This window comes from Haliotis rufescens, unplaced genomic scaffold (assembly GCF_023055435.1).
Source record: "Haliotis rufescens isolate VD_foot unplaced genomic scaffold, xgHalRufe1.0.p SCAF_3, whole genome shotgun sequence".
Classification (NCBI taxonomy): Eukaryota; Metazoa; Mollusca; class Gastropoda; order Lepetellida; family Haliotidae; genus Haliotis; species Haliotis rufescens.
Genome location: NW_025964001.1, coordinates 5,282,277 through 5,306,322, shown reverse-complemented (window position 1 = coordinate 5,306,322; position 24,046 = coordinate 5,282,277). Strand labels below are relative to the sequence as shown.

The following is a 24,046-nucleotide window of genomic DNA, read 5'->3' as shown; positions in this document are numbered from 1 at the left end:
CTTTCCTATCTTTTACCCTTTTCATGCCTATAATGATATCAGTCATAATGGTAGACTTGTGGTCAACCTGTGTTTCTGTAATTGAATTATCTCCCCCACTTCTTTGTTTACAATCCCGTGAAATATGGCGCGTTCCTGCGATCTGGCTGCAAAGGCATTGGTCGACAAGCCTTATGTAGGTATCATGTGAGATTATTTGGGGAAAAGAAAAGTGTTTGAAATAACCCTGAAATAAATAAATAAATGCAATAAATAACCCTGAAATCAAAGCCAAGTGGATATTGAACTCCCTTTGAGTACTGGTTACTTTGACAATGACTAGACACGGGCAAATGTCCGGCCTATAAAGTTTGAAACAAGTCCTTCAAACTCTTGTCTGCTATTTATAAATATAAGGTATATACTCAATAAATTGCAAGGAACAATGAAGAACAAAACATGGTTTATAAAACATCCTATCATGACGCTATTTCTGGAGATTCGAACATGCACTCGCAAATTGATGACGTCGTGAAGTGGATGACATTATTTTTTGGGAGGGAAGTGAGTTGTTCCCCATAGATGTTTCATCTAACAGAGACAATGCAATACTTCCCTTCAGATATTCACGATGGTGTTGAAGACTTCCGCGTCAGGCTTCTTCCCTCACACATGTCCAGCCTCCGGCGGCGGTGGCATCCAAAGACTACATGGACGACTTCCTCTACCAGAATCCATCTTCTACTGGATCACAGGAATAGGCAGCATATTGTATGTCACATACAAGTTGTTTGAAGCATCTCAAAGTAAGTAGGTCACATGAAGAGAGGCTATACAGAGATTCTCACTTGCGTGTCTTTTGATATCAAGACGTGTCGATGAAAGTTTATACTTGCCGATATATTTGACATCAAAGGGTAAGATTCTGTTTATCATAATTTTATGTAACTTTAAATTTTCGACTCGTGTTGATATTTTTTATATCAAAGGTTAAGATTCTATTTATCATCCATGTCATGGAATTTTAAACCTTTTTCGACTCATGTTGTGCCTCCCCCATGAAGATCCAGGTCAGTATTGGTCCCCAGTACACCATGCTTGTAGTTAGTGCCTCCCCTGTGAAGATCCAGGTCAGTATTGGTCCCCAGTACACCATGCTTGTAGTTAGTGCCACTCCGTGAAGATCGAGGTCAGTATTGGTCCCCAGTACACCATGCTTGTAGTTTGTGCCACTCCCGTGAAGATCCGTGTCAGTATTGGTCCCCAGTACACCATGCTTGTAGTTAGTGCCTCCCCCATGAAGATCTGGGTCAGTATTGGTCCCCAGTACACCATGCTTGTAGTTAGTGCCTCCCCTGTGAAGATCCAGGTCAGTATTGGTCCCCAGTACACCAGGCTTGTAGTTAGTGCCACCCCCGTGAAGATCCAGGTCAGTATTGGTCCCCAGTACACCAGGCTTGTAGTTAGTGCCACCCCCATGAAGATCTGGGTCAGTATTGGTCCCCAGTACACCATGCATGTAGTTAGTGCCACCCCCGTGAAGATCCAGGTCAGTATTGGTCCCCAGTACACCAGGCTTGTAGTTAGTGCCACCCCCGTGAAGATCTGGGTCAGTATTGGTCCCCAGTGCACCATGCTTGTAGTTAGTGCCTCCCCCGTGAAGATCTGGGTCAGTATTGGTCCCCAGTGCACCATGCTTGTAGTTAGTGCCTCCCCCATGAAGATCTGGGTCACTATTGGTCCCCAGTACACCATGCTTGTAGTTAGTGCCTCCCCCATGAAGATCTGGGTCAGTATTGGTCCCCAGTGCACCATGCTTGTAGTTAGTGCCTCCCCCATGAAGATCTGGGTCAGTATTGGTCCCCAGTGCACCATGCTTGTAGTTAGTGCCTCCCCCGTGAAGATCTGGGTCAGTATTGGTCCCCAGTACACCATGCTTGTAGTTAGTGCCACCCCCGTGAAGATCTGGGTCAGTATTGGTCCCCAGTACACCATGCTGGTAGTTAGTGCCTCCCCCATGAAGATCCAGGTCAGTATTGGTCCCAAGTACACCATGCTTGTAGTTAGTGCCTCCCCTGTGAAGATCCAGGTCAGTATTGGTCCCCAGTACACCATGCTTGTAGTTAGTGTCTCCCCCATGAAGATCTTGGTCAGTATTGGTCCCCAGTACACCATGCTTGTAGTTAGTGCCTCCCCCATGAAGATCCAGGTCAGTATTGGTCCTCAGTACACCATGCTTGTAGTTAGTGCCTCCCCCGTGAAGATCCAGGTCAGTATTGGTCCCCAGTACACCATGCTTGTAGTTAGTGTCTCCCCCATGAAGATCCAGGTCAGTATTGGTCCTCAGTACACCATGCTTGTAGTTAGTGCCTCCCCCGTGAAGATCCAGGTCAGTATTGGTCCCCAGTACACCATGCTTGTAGTTAGTGCCTCCCCCATGAAGATCCAGGTCAGTATCGGTCCTCAGTACACCATGCTTGTAGTGAGTGCCTCCCCCGTGAAGATCCAGGTCAGTATTGGTCTCCAGTACACCATGCTTGTAGTTAGTGCCTCCCCCATGAAGATCCAGGTCAGTATTGGTCCCCAGTACACCATGCTTGTAGTTAGTGCCTCCCCCGTGAAGACCCAAGTCAGTATTGGACCCCAGTACACCATGCTTGTAGTTAGTGCCTCCCCCTTGTTGAGACAGGTCAGTATTGGTCCCCAGTACACCATGCTTGTAGTTAGTGCCTCCCCCGTGAAGATCGAGGTCAGTATTGGTCTCCATTAAACCATGCTTGTAGTTAGTGCCTCCCCCATGAAGATCCAGGTCAGTATTGGTCCCCAGTACACCATGCATGTAGTTAGTGCCTCCCCCGTGAAGACCCAAGTCAGTATTGGACCCCAGTACACCATGCTTGTAGTTAGTGCCACTCCTGTGAAGATCTGGGTCAGTATTGGTCCCCAGTACACCATGCTTGTAGTTGGTGCCTCCCCCATGAAGATCTGGGTCAGTATTGGTCCCCAGTACACCAGGCTTGTAGTTGGTGCCTCCCCCGTGAAGATCGAGGTCAGTATTGGTCTCCAGTAAACCATGCTTGTAGTTAGTGCCTCCCCCATGAAGATCTGGGTCAGTATTGGTCCCCAGTACACCATGCATGTAGTTAGTGCCTCCCCTGTGAAGATCCAGGTCAGTATTGGTCCCCAGTACACCAGGCTTGTAGTTAGTGCCACCCCCGTGAAGATCCGTGTCAGTATTGGTCCCCAGTGCACCATGCTTGTAGTTAGTGCCTCCCCCGTGAAGAGCCAAGTCAGTATTGGTCCCCAGTACACCATGCTTGTAGTAAGTGCCTCCCCCGTGAAGATCCAGGTCAGTATTGGTCCCCAGTCCACCATGCTTGTAGTTAGTGCCTCCCCCGTGAAGATCCAGGTCAGTATTGGTCCCCAGTACACCATGCTTGTAGTAAGTGCCTCCCCCGTGAAGATCCAGGTCAGTATTGGTCCCCAGTACACCATGCTTGTAGTTAGTGCCTCCCCCGTGAAGATCCAGGTCAGTATTGGTCCCCAGTACACCATGCTTGTAGTTAGTGTCTCCCCCATGAAGATCTGGGTCAGTATTGGTGCCCAGTACACCATGCTTGTAGTTAGTGCCTCCCCCATGAAGATCCAGGTCAGTATTGGTCCCCAGTACACCATGCTTGTAGTTAGTGCCTCCCCCATGAAGATCTGGGTCAGTATTGGTCCCCAGTACACCATGCTTGTAGTTAGTGCCTCCCCCGTGAAGATCGAGGTCAGGATTGATCCCGAGTACACCAGGCTTGTAGTTAGTGCCTCCCCCATGAAGATCTGGGTCAGTATTGGTCCCCAGTACACCATGCTTGTAGTTAGTGCCTCCCCCGTGAAGACCCAAGTCAGTATTGGTCCCCAGTACACCATGCTTGTAGTTAGTGCCACTCCGTGAAGATCGAGGTCAGTATTGGTCCCCAGTACACCATGCTTGTAGTTTGTGCCACTCCCGTGAAGATCCGTGTCAGTATTGGTCCTCAGTACACCATGCTTGTAGTTAGTGCCTCCCCCGTGAAGATCCAGGTCAGTATTGGTCCCCAGTACACCATGCTTGTAGTTAGTGCCTCCCCCATGAAGATCCAGGTCAGTATTGGTCCCCAGTACACCATGCTTGTAGTTAGTGCCTCCCCCATGAAGATCCAGGTCAGTATTGGTCCCAAGTACACCATGCTTGTAGTTAGTGCCTCCCCCATGAAGATCCAGGTCAGTATTGGTCCCCAGTACACCATGCTTGTAGTTAGTGCCTCCCCCATGAAGATCCAGGTCAGTATTGGTCCCCAGTACACCATGCTTGTAGTTAGTGCCTCCCCCATGAAGATCCAGGTCAGTATTGGTCCCCAGTACACCATGCTTGTAGTTAGTGCCTCCCCCATGAAGATCCAGGTCAGTATTGGTCCCCAGTACATCATGCTTGTAGTTGGTGCCTCCCCCATGAAGATCTGGGTCAGTATTGGTCCCCAGTACACCATGCTGGTAGTTAGTGCCTCCCCCATGAAGATCCAGGTCAGTATTGGTCCCCAGTGCACCATGCTTGTAGTTAGTGCCTCCCCCATGAAGATCCAGGTCAGTATTGGTCCCCAGTACACCATGCTTGTAGTTAGTGCCTCCCCCATGAAGATCCAGGTCAGTATTGGTCCCCAGTACATCATGCTTGTAGTTGGTGCCTCCCCCATGAAGATCTGGGTCAGTATTGGTCCCCAGTACACCATGCTTGTAGTTGGTGCCTCCCCCATGAAGATCTGGGTCAGTATTGGTCCCCAGTACACCATGCTTGTAGTTAGTGCCTCCCCCATGAAGATCCAGGTCAGTATTGGTCCCCAGTACACCATGCTTGTAGTTAGTGCCTCCCCCGTGAAGACCCAAGTCAGTATTGGACCCCAGTACACCATGCTTGTAGTTAGTGCCTCCCCCTTGTTGAGACAGGTCAGTATTGGTCCCCAGTACACCATGCTTGTAGTTAGTGCCTCCCCCGTGAAGATCCAGGTCAGTATTGGTCTCCAGTAAACCATGCTTGTAGTTAGTGCCTCCCCCATGAAGATCTGGGTCAGTATTGGTCCCCAGTACACCATGCATGTAGTTAGTGCCTCCCCCGTGAAGACCCAAGTCAGTATTGGACCCCAGTACACCATGCTTGTAGTTAGTGCCACTCCTGTGAAGATCTGGGTCAGTATTGGTCCCCAGTACACCATGCTTGTAGTTGGTGCCTCCCCCATGAAGATCTGGGTCAGTATTGGTCCCCAGTACACGAGGCTTGTAGTTGGTGCCTCCCCCGTGAAGATCGAGGTCAGTATTGGTCTCCAGTGCACCATGCTTGTAGTTAGTGCCTCCCCCATGAAGATCTGGGTCAGTATTGGTCCCCAGTACACCATGCATGTAGTTAGTGCCTCCCCTGTGAAGATCCAGGTCAGTATTGGTCCCAAGTACACCAGGCTTGTAGTTAGTGCCACCCCCGTGAAGATCCGTGTCAGTATTGGTCCCCAGTGCACCATGCTTGTAGTTAGTGCCTCCCCCGTGAAGAGCCAAGTCAGTATTGGTCCCCAGTACACCATGCTTATAGTAAGTGCCTCCCCCGTGAAGATCCAGGTCAGTATTGGTCCCCAGTACACCATGCTTGTAGTTAGTGCCTCCCCCGTGAAGATCCAGGTCAGTATTGGTCCCCAGTACACCATGCTTGTAGTTAGTGTCTCCCCCATGAAGATCTGGGTCAGTATTGGTGCCCAGTACACCATGCTTGTAGTTAGTGCCTCCCCCATGAAGATCCAGGTCAGTATTGGTCCCCAGTACACCATGCTTGTAGTTAGTGCCTCCCCCATGAAGATCTGGGTCAGTATTGGTCCCCAGTACACCATGCTTGTAGTTAGTGCCTCCCCCGTGAAGATCGAGGTCAGTATTGATCCCGAGTACACCAGGCTTGTAGTTAGTGCCTCCCCCATGAAGATCTGGGTCAGTATTGGTCCCCAGTACACCATGCTTGTAGTTAGTGCCTCCCCCGTGAAGACCCAAGTCAGTATTGGTCCCCAGTACACCATGCTTGTAGTTAGTGCCACTCCGTGAAGATCGAGGTCAGTATTGGTTCCCAGTACACCATGCTTGTAGTTTGTGCCACTCCCGTGAAGATCCGTGTCAGTATTGGTCCTCAGTACACCATGCTTGTAGTTAGTGCCTCCCCCGTGAAGATCCAGGTCAGTATTGGTCCCCAGTACACCATGCTTGTAGTTAGTGCCTCCCCCTTGTTGAGACAGGTCAGTATTGGTCCCAAGTACACCATGCTTGTAGTTAGTGCCTCCCCCATGAAGATCCAGGTCAGTATTGGTCCCCAGTACACCATGCTTGTAGTTAGTGCCTCCCCCATGAAGATCCAGGTCAGTATTGGTCCCCAGTACACCATGCTTGTAGTTAGTGCCTCCCCCATGAAGATCCAGGTCAGTATTGGTCCCCAGTACACCATGCTTGTAGTTAGTGCCTCCCCCATGAAGATCCAGGTCAGTATTGGTCCCCAGTACATCATGCTTGTAGTTGGTGCCTCCCCCATGAAGATCTGGGTCAGTATTGGTCCCCAGTACACCATGCTTGTAGTTAGTGCCTCCCCCATGAAGATCCAGGTCAGTATTGGTCCCCAGTGCACCATGCTTGTAGTTAGTGCCTCCCCCATGAAGATCCAGGTCAGTATTGGTCCCCAGTACACCATGCTTGTAGTTAGTGCCTCCCCCATGAAGATCCAGGTCAGTATTGGTCCCCAGTACATCATGCTTGTAGTTGGTGCCTCCCCCATGAAGATCTGGGTCAGTATTGGTCCCCAGTACACCATGCTTGTAGTTGGTGCCTCCCCCATGAAGATCTGGGTCAGTATTGGTCCCCAGTACGCCATGCTTGTAGTTAGTGCCTCCCCCATGAAGATCCAGGTCAGTATTGGTCCCCAGTACACCATGCTTGTAGTTAGTGCCTCCCCCATGAAGATCCAGGTCAGTATTGGTCCCCAGTACACCATGCTTGTAGTTAGTGCCTCCCCCATGAAGATCTGGGTCAGTATTGGTCCCCAGTACATCATGCTTGTAGTTGGTGCCTCCCCCATGAAGATCTGGGTCAGTATTGGTCCCCAGAACACCATGCATGTAGTTAGTGCCACCCCCGTGAAGATCCAGGTCAGTATTGGTCCCCAGTACACCAGGCTTGTAGTTAGTGCCACCCCCGTGAAGATCTGGGTCAGTATTGGTCCCCAGTGCACCATGCTTGTAGTTAGAGCCTCCCCCATGAAGACCCAGGTCAGTATTGGTCCCCAGTACATCATGCTTGTAGTTAGTGCCTCCCCCATGAAGATCCAGGTCAGTATTGGTCCCCAGTACATCATGCTTGTAGTTAGTGCCTCCCCCATGAAGATCCAGGTCAGTATTGGTCCCCAGTACACCATGCTTGTAGTTAGTGCCTCCCCCATGAAGATCCAGGTCAGTATTGGTCCCCAGTACACCATGCTTGTAGTTAGTACCTCCCCCGTGAAGATCCAGGTCAGTATTGGTCCCCAGTACACCATGCTTGTAGTTAGTGCCCTGCCATGAAGATCCATGTCAGTATTGGTCCCCAGTACACCATGCTGGTAGTTAGTGCCTCCCCCATGAAGATCCAGGTCAGTATTGGTCCCCAGTACACCATGCTTGTAGTTAGTGCCTCCCCCATGAAGATCCAGGTCAGTATTGGTCCCCAGTACACCATGCTTGTAGTTAGTGTCTCCCCCATGAAGATCCAGGTCAGTATCGGTCCCCAGTACACCATTCTTGTAGTTAGTCCCACATAAATGTGGTCATATAAATTTATCAAAGTCGAAACATGGATGCGTAAACTAGTCTAAATAAATATAATCTCACACTCTGATGACTGTATCACAATTTTACATAAATTAATGATATCTTACTGTAAGACGTAAAAGGAACATGTGCACATTATCTTGAAGTACACACAGATGAAGACAAGCCCAAGAAAGCATGACCAATTACACAAAACACAGGGGTTAGTGGTGAAGTGTGGTACATAAATGTATACTTACCTGTGTCTGTTGCAGGCTATCTGTGGTCATTGACCGAAGATGACTTCATTGATGGCTGGTCATTTCTGGGCCAGAAGAAGGTACCATACCTTGTCATTTCTGTACAGTAATAGACTTAGGTTTAAAACATTGTAACATGTGTTAGGTCATAAAACAAAAGCCTGGTGGATAATTTGGGATAGAATTGGCCCCCAGAAACCGATGCTGGTTGTACCCAATGGGAATTCCAGGCTAGAATTGGTCCATAGCAAGCTGTGCTGGTTGTACCCCATTAGGATTCCTGGTTAGAATTGGTCCCTAGCACGCTGTGCTGGTTGTACCCCATTGGGGATTCCAAGTTAGAATTGGTCCCAGCAACCTATGCTGGATGTACCCCCTGGGGATTCCTGGTTAGAATTGGTCCGTGCAAGCTGTGCTTGTTGTACCCCATTGGGATTCCAGGCTAGAATTGGTCCCTAGCAACCTATGCTGGTTGTACCCCATTGGGATTCCACGTTAGAATTTGTCCCTTGCCTGACCTTTGACCGACCAATGAAATGACTCACAGGTAGTCAACATTAGCTAATCAGAAAGCAGCTCTCTTGAACTGGCGACTTCTATTTCAGACCTCGCTTGAAATATATTTTGACAAAGTTCTCGATTCAAAATTTGAATACTGAACAAAAGAATAGGCTGTGCAACAGTGTGCAATGTCTCATCCATTTTAAATGTTTATCCCACTGAAGCGAGAGAGAGATGATTATTTTGATCAGTCATACAGGATGTAACTGTCGTACAGAATACCTCGTGTTAACCTTAGAGGTTGCATGATTAGAAAACACGTTCCAACTGTCACTTTCCTCATCTACACTCGGTGATGCTCTGATTGGTCAGATGAAAGCTTGTGACATGACCCGTAATGGAATGTCCTCAGATTTTTGTCATTCAGTAGCGAGATCTCAGATCTAAGTTTATTGAGATTTCTGAGTGCATTGTTAAACAACAGTCAAACAAACTTAAAACAAAACTCATTTAATCAAAATTATCCCAAAGAATGTAGCACTAGGTTGTAATGAAACTGACAATGTATTTGGTGTTTTATGATATGTAATATATTTTTCAGGACATTTCAAATTACGAATGGAATTTTTGGTCAGGTTATTTCTGGAACCTCCTACCTTGGGGTGTCGGCCATATCATCATTGCTCGGATTGTAGAGAAACGATTTCTTCATGTAAGTTGGCACTGTCTGATCAGATAACATGCAAAATGGATACATTTTAAGAATGTCACAGTTAAAAAGTATGGATTTACAAGCACCTTCCTGTCTGAATTCTTTCTTTTCTTTGATATACAATATATATTGTGAAACCAGTGTAACACGCTTAGTTTCTTTTGTTATTTCAAACTTTCTGACATTCTCCTCGTGATGGTATCGTATCTCCAGGTCTACATGTCATTGTTACTTTGTTTTTATTTCCAGCTTCGTAAGCCTGTGTTTCTCGCATACTCCCTCGTGAGCGTGTTGTATCTCCTGGTCTATATGACATTATTACTTTGTTTTTATTTCCAGCTTCGTAAGCCAGTGTTTCTGACGTACTCCCTCGTGAGCGTGTTGTATCTCCTGGTCTACATGACATTGTTACTTTGTTCTTATTTCCAGCTTCGTAAGCCAGTGTTTCTGACGTACTCCCTCGTGAGCGTGTTGTATCTCCTGGTCTACATGACATTATTACGTTGTTTTTATTTCCAGCTTCGAAAGCCAGTGTTTCTGAAGTACTCCCCCATGACAGTGTTGTATCTCCCAGTCTATATGACATTGTTACGTTGTTTTATTTCCAGCTTCGAAAGCCAGTGTTTCTGACATACTCCCTCGTGAGCGTGTCGTATCTCCTGGGATACCGGACGGTGCTGTTCTTCATCTCACATGGCTGTATCTGCTACGTGGCCTCCTCGGTCGGCAGCTTCCCCCTGGTGTGGGTCGTCACTATCTTGCTGCTGTCTACTCTCAACTATCAAGCATTTGCACCAATCATGGTAAGAAGGGATAAGAATTTATGGATGAGCAACTTCTTAATTACAATTAAGAGCGACGTTTCGGTGTAGGTTCTAACACCGTTATCATGGAAGTTATCACTTACTTAGTACTCCAACTTCTAAATGCCTATCAAAGAGGTTAATCATGGTATGGTTAACTTAAGTTTTGACGTCAATAATTTTTGTTTTCATGGAGTTTTAAACGTAAAAACTGATGTGTAGTCTGTGTAAATCATAGTCGCAGCGGATTTACGCAAAGTGTGCACACTTGTTTTACTTTTCCTTCATTAACACAAAAATCAAATTGATGTAACTTCTTTAAATTTGATAACAATAATATCCCCAGTTTCGTTAAAATTAGAGCTAAGGTCTCGCTACTGCAAAACAAAGATCTCCGGACATCTTATAAAGGGGTCACATCAGAACAACCTTTCTTCTGACCAATCAGAGCGTCTCTTACCAGATCAAACGACAGAATGTTTTTTTAGATCATATAATCTCAAAAAACGTTAACATTGGGTATTCTGAAAGACTGTTACGGGCTGTATGAATGATTCCATCAAAATCATTGTCTATCTCTCGCTTCAATGGGATGAACATTTGAACAGAAGAGGCTGTGAACAGCCTGTGAGAAATACTGCCATACAATCTAAGCCACCTGTTAGAAAGTCCAGCATGTTCTTTTGTTTAGTTTTCAAATTTTAAATGGAGATCTTTTGTAAGAATATTTTTTTAAGTGTAGTCTGGAAAGGAGTGAGTGATAAGTATTGTTTTACACCACTTTTAGCAAAATTCGAGCAATATCATGGCGGGGGACACCAGAAATGGGCTTCACACATTGTACCCATGTCGGGAATTGAACCAGGGTCTTTGGCGTGACAAGCAAACACTTTAACCACTAGGCTACCTGACCGCCCTCTAGAAAGGAAGTTGCCAGTTTGAATTTGGTGCTGTATAGCCTGAGAAAGCTCTTTTCTGACTGACTTCTTGTTAGTCATTTCAGTGTCCAGTCAAAGTTCGTGAAGGGTTATTCTAATGTGACCTGTAATGGTATGTCCTGAGATCTTTGTATAGCAGTAGCCAGAATTAAAATTGGGAAAGGGCCTCCCTATATAAACAAGCTCCCATTGACGCTATGACCCTAACATGAGATACACAGTTAATCAGTGCGCATGTAAAGGGAAGTAACTGATTGCTATATTGGATCACATTGTTTTTAAGTATTAGGAATTTTTTTTTAAATGGAAATAAAAGCGAAACGAGTGGCAGACTTTATGATGATGTGGGCGGTGCCTGAGAACCAAGACTATTATTTTTTTTAGCCTTATGCACCTAAATTAAGGGTTGTCAGTCAGTCAGTCCGTAGGACAAGGAATAACACCTGTCACCATGATTGCTGGAATATTGACATTTACATTGGTTTGTCGGTCTATGTGTCTCATCTCCACAGCATAAGTAAAAATCGTTTGAAATAATACATACACATATTCCAACAAGGTCTCAGGCCTATTTAGGAGTGAAGCTTGATATTCATACCATGATACAGACTAGGGCTGGGACGAGTCCAAATTTACTACCCGGGTACCCATCCCCCTATTACCCGACCCTACCCGGGTACCCACTGCAGGTCTCAGATGTGGGGCGGTCAGGTAGCCTAGTGCTTAAAGCGTTCGCTCGTCACGCCGAAGACCCGGGTTCGATTCCCGACATGGGTACAATGTGTGAAGCCCATTTCTGGTGTCCCCCGCCGTTATATTGCTGGAATATTGCTAAAAGCTGTGTAAAACCATACTCACTCACTCACTCACTCACTCACTCACTCACCCCGTAGATGTCTCAAAATGTCCGATTGGGAACATTTTTAGCATAGCCCTGGCAAAACGTATTTAGATACATGTATTAAACAATATGGTGATTCATACACTGAAGCTGAATTAAGTTATATCTTTTTCAACCACATGAAAAATCAGAAGGAATGGGTGCGCAGTCAGAAAGAAATGTGAACACTAGTGACTTGTAGTGTAACCATAGAGATCTAGATATTTTTTGTCATTAAACAATATATCATGTGACTAACCACGGGTCCGGGTAGTCCTGTGGGTACCCGGGTCCTACTCAGTACCCAAGCGACCCAGGTACCCGAGTTACCTGTCCCAGCCCTAATACAGACAAAAGGAAAAATTGATGGTGATAGCCAAGACTTGTCATAAAATTGTTCAGATGAGCAAAGGGTGGGAAACTTGCATTAATTTCATGACATATTTGAGGCTAGTGGTTGGTACCCACATTAATTTAGTGATGCATTATTTTATTGTTGACAGTGATTTGACACCAGCTGAATTTGAATGTCCCAGGTGAGTTTTGAGCTGAATTCTTTGCATTCCAGCAACAACTTTGTGGTATCCCGAACACCCCGGAAGGATACTATCTGTTCATATTTGTGTTAGCTCTGGTCATTCTGCGCTATGCAAGCTTCAGTCTGGAGAGAAGCAGGTACATTGCTGCAAAGGGGAATAACTCTACTTCCAAGGAGAAGACAACTGACTGCGGCCATTTCTCCATGTGGGATCTACTGCTGTACATGTTCTATTTCCCACTCTTCTTCACAGGACCACTCATCACTTATGACAAGTTTAAACTGCAGGTGAAGCTTTTGACATTTTTACCATTCATTGTCTTGCACCCAGACAAGGACTGGGACGAGACCACATTTACTACCCGGGTTCCCGATCCCCTATTACCAGACCCTGCCCGGGTACCAGCTGTAGGTCTCAAGAATTGGCTATAATATGTCCAATTGGGAATTGTTTTACAGGAGCTCTGGCAAAAACTACTTAGATACATGCATAAAATGATCAGATCTTTCTTACCCTGAAGTTGACTGAAGCTTTATCTTTACTCAAACATATGTCAGAAGGAATGCATGCATAGTTTGAAATATATGAAAACATTAAGCGACTTGTAGTGTAATCATGGAGTTTGATTATTGTTGTCATTAAACAAACTGTCACATACCACAGGTCCGGGTAGTCCTGTGGGTACCCAGGTCCTTCTCAGGACCCACCTGACCCAATTACCGATTTACTCGTCCCAGACCTAACCCACACCTAACCCAGACCACACTTAACCCAGACCTAACCAAGACCTCACCTTACCCAGACCTCACCTAACCCACACCTAACCCAGACCTCACCTAACCCACACCTAACCCAGACCACACCTAACCCAGACCTAACCCAGACCTCACCTCACCCACACCTAACCCAGACCTCACCTAACCCACACCTAACCCAGACCTCACCTTACCCACACCTAACCCAGACCTCACCTAACCCACACCTAACCCAGACCTCACCTTACCCACACCTAACCCAGACCTCACCTAACCCAGACCTAACCCAGACCTAACCCAGACCTCACCTTACCCACACCTAACCCAGACCTCACCTAACCCACACCTAACCCAGACCTCACCTTACCCACACCTAACCCAGACCTCACCTAACCAACACCTAACCCAGACCTCACCTTACCCACACCTAACCCAGACCTCACCTTACCCACACCTAACCCAGACCTCACCTAACCCACACCTAACCCAGACCTCACCTTACCCACACCAAACCCAGACCTCACGTTACCCACACCTAACCCAGACCTCACCTAACCCACACCTCACCCAGACCTCACCTAACCCAGACCTAACCCAGACCTAACCCAGTGTATGTGTACACCAATTTTGTTCTTGTTCAGCATCACAAGATGTTTTCAACATCAACCTGCTTTACGCTTTTGGGGGAGATAACTCTTTGCACAAGGTCAATTGGCTCGGGAAAACGTTTACTATCTTAATACACAGAAAGTTCTTTGGAATTTCCATGGGGAACAGATGTGTTGTTGAATGCTGTAAACCGATCGAGGATACATTTACAACATACACTTTCGCAAGATTTCCAGCATCGAGGTACAAATAGATATTGTCTGGGTACAGAATAAAAACCGTATTGTACCAGAGTACATTTTGATGGCACCCTATCAGTTATAGTATCATGTGCTTTTTCGTGGTTAACACATGTCTGTATCTTTTGCGGGATAAACAAGAATACTTTTGAGATATATTTTTTCCAGGTCAGAGGACAGGTAGACAACTGTTAAGAACAATTGTTGCCTAAGAATGAAATGTTTCTGAATGAATTAGAGTGAGTGAGTATGGTTTTACGCCGCTTTAAACAATATTCAAGCAATATCACGGCGGGGGACACCAGAAATGGGCTTCACACATTGTACCCATGTAGGATCGACCCCGGGTCTTCGGCATGACGAGCGAACGCTTTAAGCACTAGGCTACCCGACCGCCCCGAATGAATTAGAGAAAGCAGACAAAAAATATTTCAAGTGATGGATGCTTGTTTCAGATCAATTCTCCACCAGCTGTGTGGACAAGAGACCGCGTTACGACTTCCATGAAGGGATTTGTGCGAGTGTTTTTCTGGGCCTTCTATCTGGAGTTAGCCCATCACTATCTCTACTACAACGGCCTGCTGCACAACATCACCGCCGTGAAGGAGATGTCGCTGTGGGCCCTCACCGGCATTGGCTACACAATGGGGCAGTACTTCATGGTGAAATATCTGGTGCTCTATGACCTCCCAGGTCAAGTGGCCAGACTAGACAACCTTGACCCACCACTAGGACCAAAGTGCATCTCGTATATCTACCGATATTCTGATATGTGGAAGTAAGTGACGGTTCTGCTTTATTCATTAGTGATGACTATTTGAAGTCTAAAGGTATATTGAACTATCAAACTATCAAATTATTGCAATTGTTTGCCCTATGATAGTTCTATTTTGATAGAAATTTAAAAATACCAATAGTATCATTAATACTATGCAAAACAATCGATTATTGCAACTACCGTATATCGCTGTGTATAAGGCGAGTTTTTCGTACCTAAAATGAGGAGGCTAAGAAGGGGGGTCGTCTTATACACGGAGTCGAAGATCTCACATTTTTTTCCACTGGCGATGTCAACCGGCGTCCGATAGCCAGCCCAGCATTTGACAATAAAACTTCGCATTTCGTCCTAAATAACTGTTCCAATAACTATTTCCATACATAAACATGATTTGTATCTCTTTTCCTTGAATAAAGTTTAATAATTTCTGCAAATAAAGTTGAAATGACCCTCGCCTCGATGCAGATTGACAAACCACCTGACACGGTAAAACAATCAACATCCGTGAGCAGAGAGCCGGAAGTACCGGTAAGCATTTGCATATTGCACATGTGACCTAACATGTGATAACCGGTGAAGCTGAAATCAATTCCCGCTGTTTTTACAGTTGTATTAACAAGTGTTGGAGACAGTGTGTACCAGGTACTAGTGATTGTGGAATAAACACGCTGAATGTGAAGCAAACATAAGCCTACTTAGTTACAACATAGTTAATTGGCGATTAAATTACTCACCATTGTCTCTTATATGTTATGACTTCATAAATTAATTTTATTTTACGGGCACCAATTTGGTGTCGTACCGTGTAAACACAAAATGGCGACGTGTGCTGGAGTTACACACGCGACCTATCATTGTAGAAAAAAAACAACGCAAGATAAACATATTTTTATTGCATATATCAGGTTTGTGTGCGCACTTGTGATGTGTGCGAAATACGCATCAGTCGGAAAGCGCACATTAAATCTCCAAAGTAACTAACTAACTAACTTGTGATGTCCGTGTGCGAAATAAGCTACAGTCGGAAAGCGCACATTAAATCTTCTATATCAGTCAGACTTGTGATGTGTTTCATTCCTGGTCGCCTTATACACGGAGTATAGGATTTTGGGTTGATTTTTAAGGCGTGTACAGGGGGGTCGTCTTATACGTGGGGTCGCCTTATACACAGCGATATACGGTACATGTATTGATTCTTATGCATACTATCGACAATACTGTTGGCATTTTAGAATTCCTATTGAATTAGAGCTACCGTAGGGCACACAAGTGAAATACATCAATAGTTCAATACTGTTAATTGTGAAATTAATGTGTCTCCAAAAGAATGCGACGACTGGACCCTAGCCAAAAATGAGACTCAATAAGTATGCGACACCCCCTCCTCTCAAGCATCAGTGGGGGCACGGGTGGCCCAGTCGTCTTAGGAGCCGCGATTCGCTGTGCAGAGTTGCGTCCCTTGAGCATGCCAGAAACCTATGATTGTGGGTTCGAATCCCGGTTCGCCCCAATTATGTTTCTAGGTTTGTCAGCACCATACCCGTGCTCGTGGGTTTCACCGAAGTGGTAAACGTCTGAGACTTTCATCACTTTGGGCTTTCCTCCCACATTAAGCTGACACGCTGCGATATAACTGGAATAATGTTAAAAGCGGCGTTAAACTTAACTCACTCACTCACTCAAGCATCAGTAGATTTCTATCTAAAGATGTCCTCAGTCAGATTTAGAATCCTCACCTTAATCCAACCTTACATTAATCCAATCACACACCAAATAGCACTGCTTATTAGCGCTGAGTAAAGTCCTTCCGCAAAAACAATACATGCGCGCTGGCTCGTGTCGGCCTTTGACGCAGTCGCAAAGAACAAAGGGTGACATCTGTCTGGACTTGCAGGTGTGACCACTTGCATTTTTGGCATTTAATTCACGCTCGCATTAATTCATGATTTACAGTATATCAGTACACTCCTACTATTTATCCTATTTGATGAGTGCATGAATAATGCACTGTTGCAGCATCCACATCGTGCAGGACAGTGTTGAACTATGTGTCTGTTTTAGAGTCAAGGCGGGACTGGTTTTGTTCCCACCTGACTACAAGTGATGCTGTCCCTAGTGTCACCCACCATCATGCTGCTGGAGTGTTGGTTAAAGAGGTTGCATACACAAAACAAAAAATTCAAGAAATGGGTATATTTGGTATCATTTTGTAGGAAAATTTGTCCTGAATCAAATTACACAATAAAAAAACCAAGTCACCAGGACATTGTTTAAATAAGTGGCGCTGTCTAGAGGCACCGGATGATAAAATCATTTTGCCAATAAAATGGTCATTTTAAAGTTTGATTATTAAATGAGTGTTTTTAAATAGACATATTACAGTATTGATATGACACAAAACAGAAAAATGAAAATTCAAGTCAAAACCTTTTTTTATTTCACACATCATTTGACTTTAAAAAAAGCACATTTTCCAAATAAATTGATTCATCAGTCAAAAAAGCATTTTACAAAATCAAGATATTTTTCAAACTGGCTTATTTCTAATGTTTATTCATTGTAAAATTGAATTATGAAATAAAAACAACATGTCACCAGAGGATATTCAAATTAGTTTCAATCAACACAGCATACCCCTAAAATAATGAATCAGGGGAGGTAACTCTTGCCCAAATTTACATTTCTATGAGTTCATTTTGGCGGAAGTTCAATTAGCTGCAAGTCAAAGGGACGTAACCGCATTACAAATACTCGCCATTACATGCGCGTCTGGTTTGCGCATGAACAATGGTATCCAACGTCTTTAGATGGGTGAGACCTCTCACTGGTGATAACCCATTTATTTTTGTTTCAGATTTTTTGACAGAGGTCTGTACACATTCCTCAGAAAGTAAGTACACCTCCATGTAACACTGTGTGGAGTGAAGATAACAAAACAATATACTATTGAAACAAGTTCAAACTTTTAATGTATCTAATCAATTACACTATTTTCTATTATTAACAGTTTCTATCCACTAATTGTGGATAAGTTCACTTTTATAAGTGAACTCCTACAAATATGACGATATGACACCTACATTGCAACACTGTCTATGACACCTACATTGTAACACTCTGTCTATGACACCTACATTGTAACACTGTGTCCACGACAACTACATTGTAACACTCTGTCAATGACACCTACATTGTAACAATGTGTATCTATGACCCCTACATTGTAACCCTGTCTATGAAACCTACATTATAACACTGTGTGTCTATGACACTTCATTGTAACACTGTACCTATGACACCTACATAGTAACACTGTGTCTATGACACCTATATTGTAACACTCTGTCTGTGACACTTCATTGTAACACTGTATCTATGACAGCTACATAGTAACACTGTATCTATGACACCTACATTGTAACACTCTGTCTATGACACCTACATTGTTACACTGTCTATGACACCTACATAGTAACACTGTATCTATGACACCTACATTGTAACACTTTGTCTATGACACCTACATTGTAACACTCTGTCTGTGACACTTCATTGTAACACTGTATCTATGACACCTACATAGTAACACTGTATCTATGACACCTACATTGTAACACTCTGTCTATGACACCTACATTGTTACACTGTCTATGACACCTACATAGTAACACTGTATCTATGACACCTACATTGTAACACTCTGTCTATGACACCTACATTGTAACACTGTCTATGACACCTACATTGTAACACTGTCAATGACACCTTCATTGCAACACTGTCTATGACCCCTACATTGTAACACTGTCTATGACACCTACATTGCAACACTGTCTATGACACCTACATTGTAACACAGTCTATGACACCTTCATTGTAACACTGTGTCTATGACACCTACATTGCAACACTGTCTATGACACTTCATTGTAACACTGTCTATGACACCTACATTGCAACACTGTCTATGACACTTCATTGTAACACTGTCTATGACACCTACAATGTAACACTGTCTATGACACCTACATTGTAACACTGTATCTATGACACCTACATTGTAACACTGTGTCTATGACACCTACATTGCAACACTGTCTATGACACTTCATTGTAACACTGTCTATGACACCTACATTGTAACACTGTGTCTATGACAACTACATTGTAACACTGTCTATGACACTTCATTTTAACACTGTATCTGTTTGTTTGTCTATTGTATAACACCACACTTAGCAATATTCAAGCAATATGACGGTGGTCTGTAAATAATCAAGTCTGGACAGACAATCCAGTGATTGACATTAGGAGCATCGATCCACGCAACTGGGACATGATGACATGTATCAACCAAGTCAGCGAGCCAGACCACCCGATCCTGTTAGTCGCCTCTTACGACAAGCATAGTCGCCTTTTATGGCAAGCATGGGTTGCTGAAGACTATTCTGCCCTGATCACCACGGTTGTAACACTGTATTCATATAAGCTCCATTGTAACACTGTGTATCTATGATACCCACATTGTAACACTGTATCTATGACACCTACACTGTAACACTGTGTTTATTACACTACATTGTAACACTGTGTTTATGACACTACATTGTAACACTGTACCGATGACACTACACTGTAACACTTTGTTTATGACACTACATTGTAACACTGTGTTTATGACACTGCATTGTAACACTGTATCTATGACACTACACTGTAACACTGTGTTTATGACACTGCATTGTGACACTGTGTTTATGACACTACATTGTAACACTGTATCTATGACACCTACACTGTAACACTGTGTTGATGACACTGCATTGTAACACTGTATCTATGACAATTACACTGTAACACTGTGTTTATGACACTACATTGTAACACTGTACCGCTGACACTACCCTGTTACACTGTGTTTATGACACTGCATTGTAACACTGTACCGATGACACTACATTGTAACACTGTACCGATGACACTACCCTGTAACACTGTGTTTATGACACTGCATTGTAACACTGTATCTATGACAACTACACTGTAACACTGTGTTTATGACACTACATTGTAACACTGTACCGATGACACTACACTGTAACACTGTGTTTATGACACTGCATTGTAACACTGTACCGATGACACTACATTGTAACACTGTACCGATGACACTACACTGTAACACTGTGTTTATGACACTGCATTGTGACACTGTACCGATGACACTGCATTGTAACACTGTATCTATGACACTACATTGTAACACTGTGTTTATGACACTGCATTGTAACACTGTACCGATGACGCTACATTGTAACACTGTGTTTTTGACAGCTACATTGTAACACTGTGTTTATGACAGCTACATTGTAACACTCTGAATCTGTGACAGCTACATCTACATCCCCCTGGGTGGGTCCCAAGCCGGGATGCTGATGCAGCTCCTGGCGTCCCTGATGTGCTTCCTCTTCATCTATGTGTGGCACGGAGAGGAGTACTCCCTGCTGCTGTGGTCCATATTTAACTACATCGGATGCTCCCTGGAGCTGCTTGTCGGACAACTGGAATACACAACATTTGTCTCAAATATCAAGGTGAAGTTACTTTGTAAAGGTTTTAAGGGATGTTAAAGTTGAGTAGTTTGAATTTAATTAAAGATTGTGAAAATTTCAGTTAGGCCAAATGCTTCTCTTTTTGTGTTTAAATAACAAAGAAATATGTTTTTGTTGCAAATAAAGATATTCAATTGTTTCATAGGCAAGTCAGAAACACTGGCAAAAAGTAATGAATTCCATGAGGAGTATATATGCGTACTCAGCTGAAGTTATGTGTATCAGTTCTAAATTCAATTCAAGGACTTAATGTGGTGGTTGGGTAGCCTAGTGGTTAAAGTGTTTGCTCGTCACGCCGAAGACCCGGGTTCTTTTCTCCACATGGGTACAACGTGTGAAGCCCATTTTTGGTGTCCCCTGTTGTGATATTGCTCGTATATTGCTTAAAGTGGCGTAAAACCATACTCACACACTCAAAGACTAAATGAATTCTAGGTAATATTGTTTTATACACCTTCGAGTGATAGAATGTCTTGTCCGGGCAAACCAGTGATTGAAAGCATGAGCATCAATCAGGTATGACGACCCACAGATAAGAAGTACAGGGAATCTATTTTCACCTGGAATCCCCTCAGGGGGTTATGTCCTCGAAGAGCTCGTTCAGATCTTACCGTTTATCATAAGATAAACCATTGTGATGATGTCGCGCTATTGGTCTTGCAGTTGATTCTGAGCCAGGAATTCACTGGCCATTCTGAGCATGCATTTTAAACAAATAAACCTGACACAACTGTATGTCATTATGCAAAACCGTAGAGAAATTATTCATTAATTATGAAATAGTTTAAGTCAAAGAAATTACTCAAATCTGTTAATTCCAAAAGTAGAATCAACTCATTGATTCTACTTCAGGAATCACAGATTCTCCTGATTTCTCCATTACATAATTCAACAATAAATTCTTCAGTTTTCCTCGCCAACACAGAATTCTGGATTCTGTCAGTTAATGAAAAATACAATATATCTACAAGTAGATAAAAAACATAAATTGTTTGACTATAGTGAGATCTGAACATGCATTTGCCAAATTACAACTTGAGAACATCAAAACAAGGCAAAGTTGCTTCCCTTGGTTTGTAAATCTTGTGTTTAGTTTTGAGTGAGTGAAAGCGTAAAATAGTGAAGTCAGCATTATTTCAGATGTGATTAGAACATTACATATTAATAATATTAAGATCCTGTCAGCAAAGGACAAGCTGCAGTTAAAGCATTTAGTAGATATCATCCAAATATTTAAAATATCCAAATAGGTATCATTATCAGAAATATTACTGGCATAATAACAAACTGTAAAAAGAGCTGCTAAATTGGATTAAAGCTGTTATTATTGATGTAATCATCATTTGAAGTGTATAATAGGTGGTAAAGTGGAAATTGAACAAGTTTATTCATTTTCAAACACTGAAAAAATTATTTAAACTACATCTGGTTTAAATTAATGTTCTTTTTTTGCTAGCAGACAAATTATTAAAGCCACCTATTTGGATTCTTATTTTCCCAGACCCTAGAGTCTGAAAATGCTAAATATGTTTGTTATTTTATAATACATGTAATACATTTTCACCTTTAATATATTTGGGTTGTTTCAAATTAAGGGCTTACAGACCCTTGCTTATGTAAGAGTGAATATTATCCTATCCTATTTTTATCCCGGGGATGAAATTCTCCTGTGTCAGAATGATCCTCCCAAATGAATTTGAACCCATACCAGTGTGTCTAATCACATCCTATACTTTACTCTAGAGTAAAATTTCCCCCGGGAAAATATTTAGGTAGGATATAATCCTTGCTTACACATACAAATGGTCAAGTAGGTTCGACTCAGTGAAGATTAGCAAATGTAGTCTGTCCTAGTTTCTCTGCATTTGCCCAGTTTGATGGGTACCTGGTAGTGAAGAAATTAATCCACATACAGGGGCACCATGAGTAACATAAAACTAGTTTATTTCCGACTACTGGTTCATGAAACACAACTAGATTGGGGTATAAGGCAAGGAGTCTTTCAAAATGTACCGATTCCTGCCATGCCTGGCAACTAAGCCACTCTCCCATCCCAGGGCCACAGTGTATTCCAACAGAGCTTCTAAATGTCACGTTTTCATTGCCAGATTATCTTTTTTGTTTTTGACACCCCCCTGTGAACATCCGGGTTAGAAGTGGCGAGGAACTGGATCGGGTGGTCAGAATCGTTGACTTAGTTGATGCATCTCATCGAGCGATGCTCGTGATGTCAATCACTGATTGTCTGGTCCAGACCGAGTCATATAGCTTGAAAATTGCTGAGCATGACTTAAAAACAAACAAACAAACAAACAAACAAAGTTTTGCTCAAGTCTGTCCACCCGTGTTGAAGTGTTTGTTTATGAAAGAGTAAAGAGTTGCTGCTGCTTGAAATATGCCCCGTGCCCTGTGCCCTGTGCCCTAAGCCACAATCATTTAAAGGGATTAAAAATTGTTGTATGCTAATGCAATTTTGCAATTTGAAATACATAGGCAGTTTGTCTGCATTTAAATCTTTTGTTTTGATCGATGTTTTTTTTCTGATTATTTCAAATCCCAGAATGATTCATTCTGAAACATCAGTGCTAGACTAAATACAAGAACAGATATTGCTATGGCATCTCAGTGGGCTAGCACTATAAATCGGCATCAGTCCGGACTAGTACAAGCAGCCACACACACACCCACAAACACACACATCACTATGTAAGTGCAATAATCTTGGACGCGACGTTAAACCCCATTTCACATCACCTCACCTTATTTCAAATCCATCTGACTCATTCTGAAACATGAGCGCTTCACGAATAACAACAACAGATATTACACTTTAGCCTAATTTTATTTTAATTTTATATTATTTCAAGTCCATCTGATTCATTCTGAAATATGAGCGCTACACGAAATACAAGAACAGATATTGCTTTTGTTGTGCTGATTGTCTAGCAAGGTCCTACTTCAGTAATCTCTGGGAGTTTTGCGTATTTGCACAAGTTTATTTAATCGTGGTACATAGAGATTTTTCAGCCTCCTCATTATATTTTCTTTGGTTAACGCTTATGTGTGCAGTTGCCATGGAAACAAACTGATATTTCTTTGATTCAGGTTATGTAAGTTTAATCATGGAATATTGTGATCAAGCAATCCAATTTATTTTGTAATCCAGCGCCAGATTGAATTCTCTTTGACAAATGTTCCTGCAATAGACATTGTGAAAGGTGCCCCGACACCATTGTGTGGTTCCAGTATTAATGGTAGGTTAACAATAAGTAAACAAGACATTTGATATGTCGGTCTCATGTGGATTATTGTTTCAAGATAATGATGACCTTTATTGAAACCTTTTGATATTTAAATAAAATACCATATAGATTTTTCTTGCATTTTGGCAGCTTGATAACGGCATAGGAATCTACATCGAAATGTTGCTAAATGCAATAAACTAGAGGTTTTTATCTAAGTTGTATGTTTTCTATGGTGGCCCATACCCGCCACTGGTGAGATCATTTTTCATTGTATGCGTCTATATTTTGTCTGGCGACCGCCAGATACTTCCACTGGTGAGATCATTTTCCCCTGTAAACCTCTATATTTGATCTCACCAGTGGAAGTATCTGG

General features: G+C 43.3%; 1 protein-coding gene across 1 annotated transcript in view; it reads left to right on the top strand.

Annotated features, from left to right (window-relative positions):
* The window catches only part of LOC124131828 (protein-cysteine N-palmitoyltransferase HHAT-like), a 39,322-nt gene that overhangs the window by 3,371 nt on the left and 11,905 nt on the right, over positions 1-24,046 (top strand). Inside the window, exons 2-9 of the mRNA XM_046495313.2 lie at positions 602-785; positions 8,078-8,142; positions 9,165-9,275; positions 9,884-10,078; positions 12,465-12,722; positions 14,494-14,816; positions 17,671-17,706; positions 20,209-20,410. Of these exons, the coding sequence (XP_046351269.2) occupies positions 611-785; positions 8,078-8,142; positions 9,165-9,275; positions 9,884-10,078; positions 12,465-12,722; positions 14,494-14,816; positions 17,671-17,706; positions 20,209-20,410 (1,365 nt within the window). The 5' untranslated portion in view covers positions 602-610. The remainder of the gene's footprint in view (positions 1-601; positions 786-8,077; positions 8,143-9,164; positions 9,276-9,883; positions 10,079-12,464; positions 12,723-14,493; positions 14,817-17,670; positions 17,707-20,208; positions 20,411-24,046) is intronic.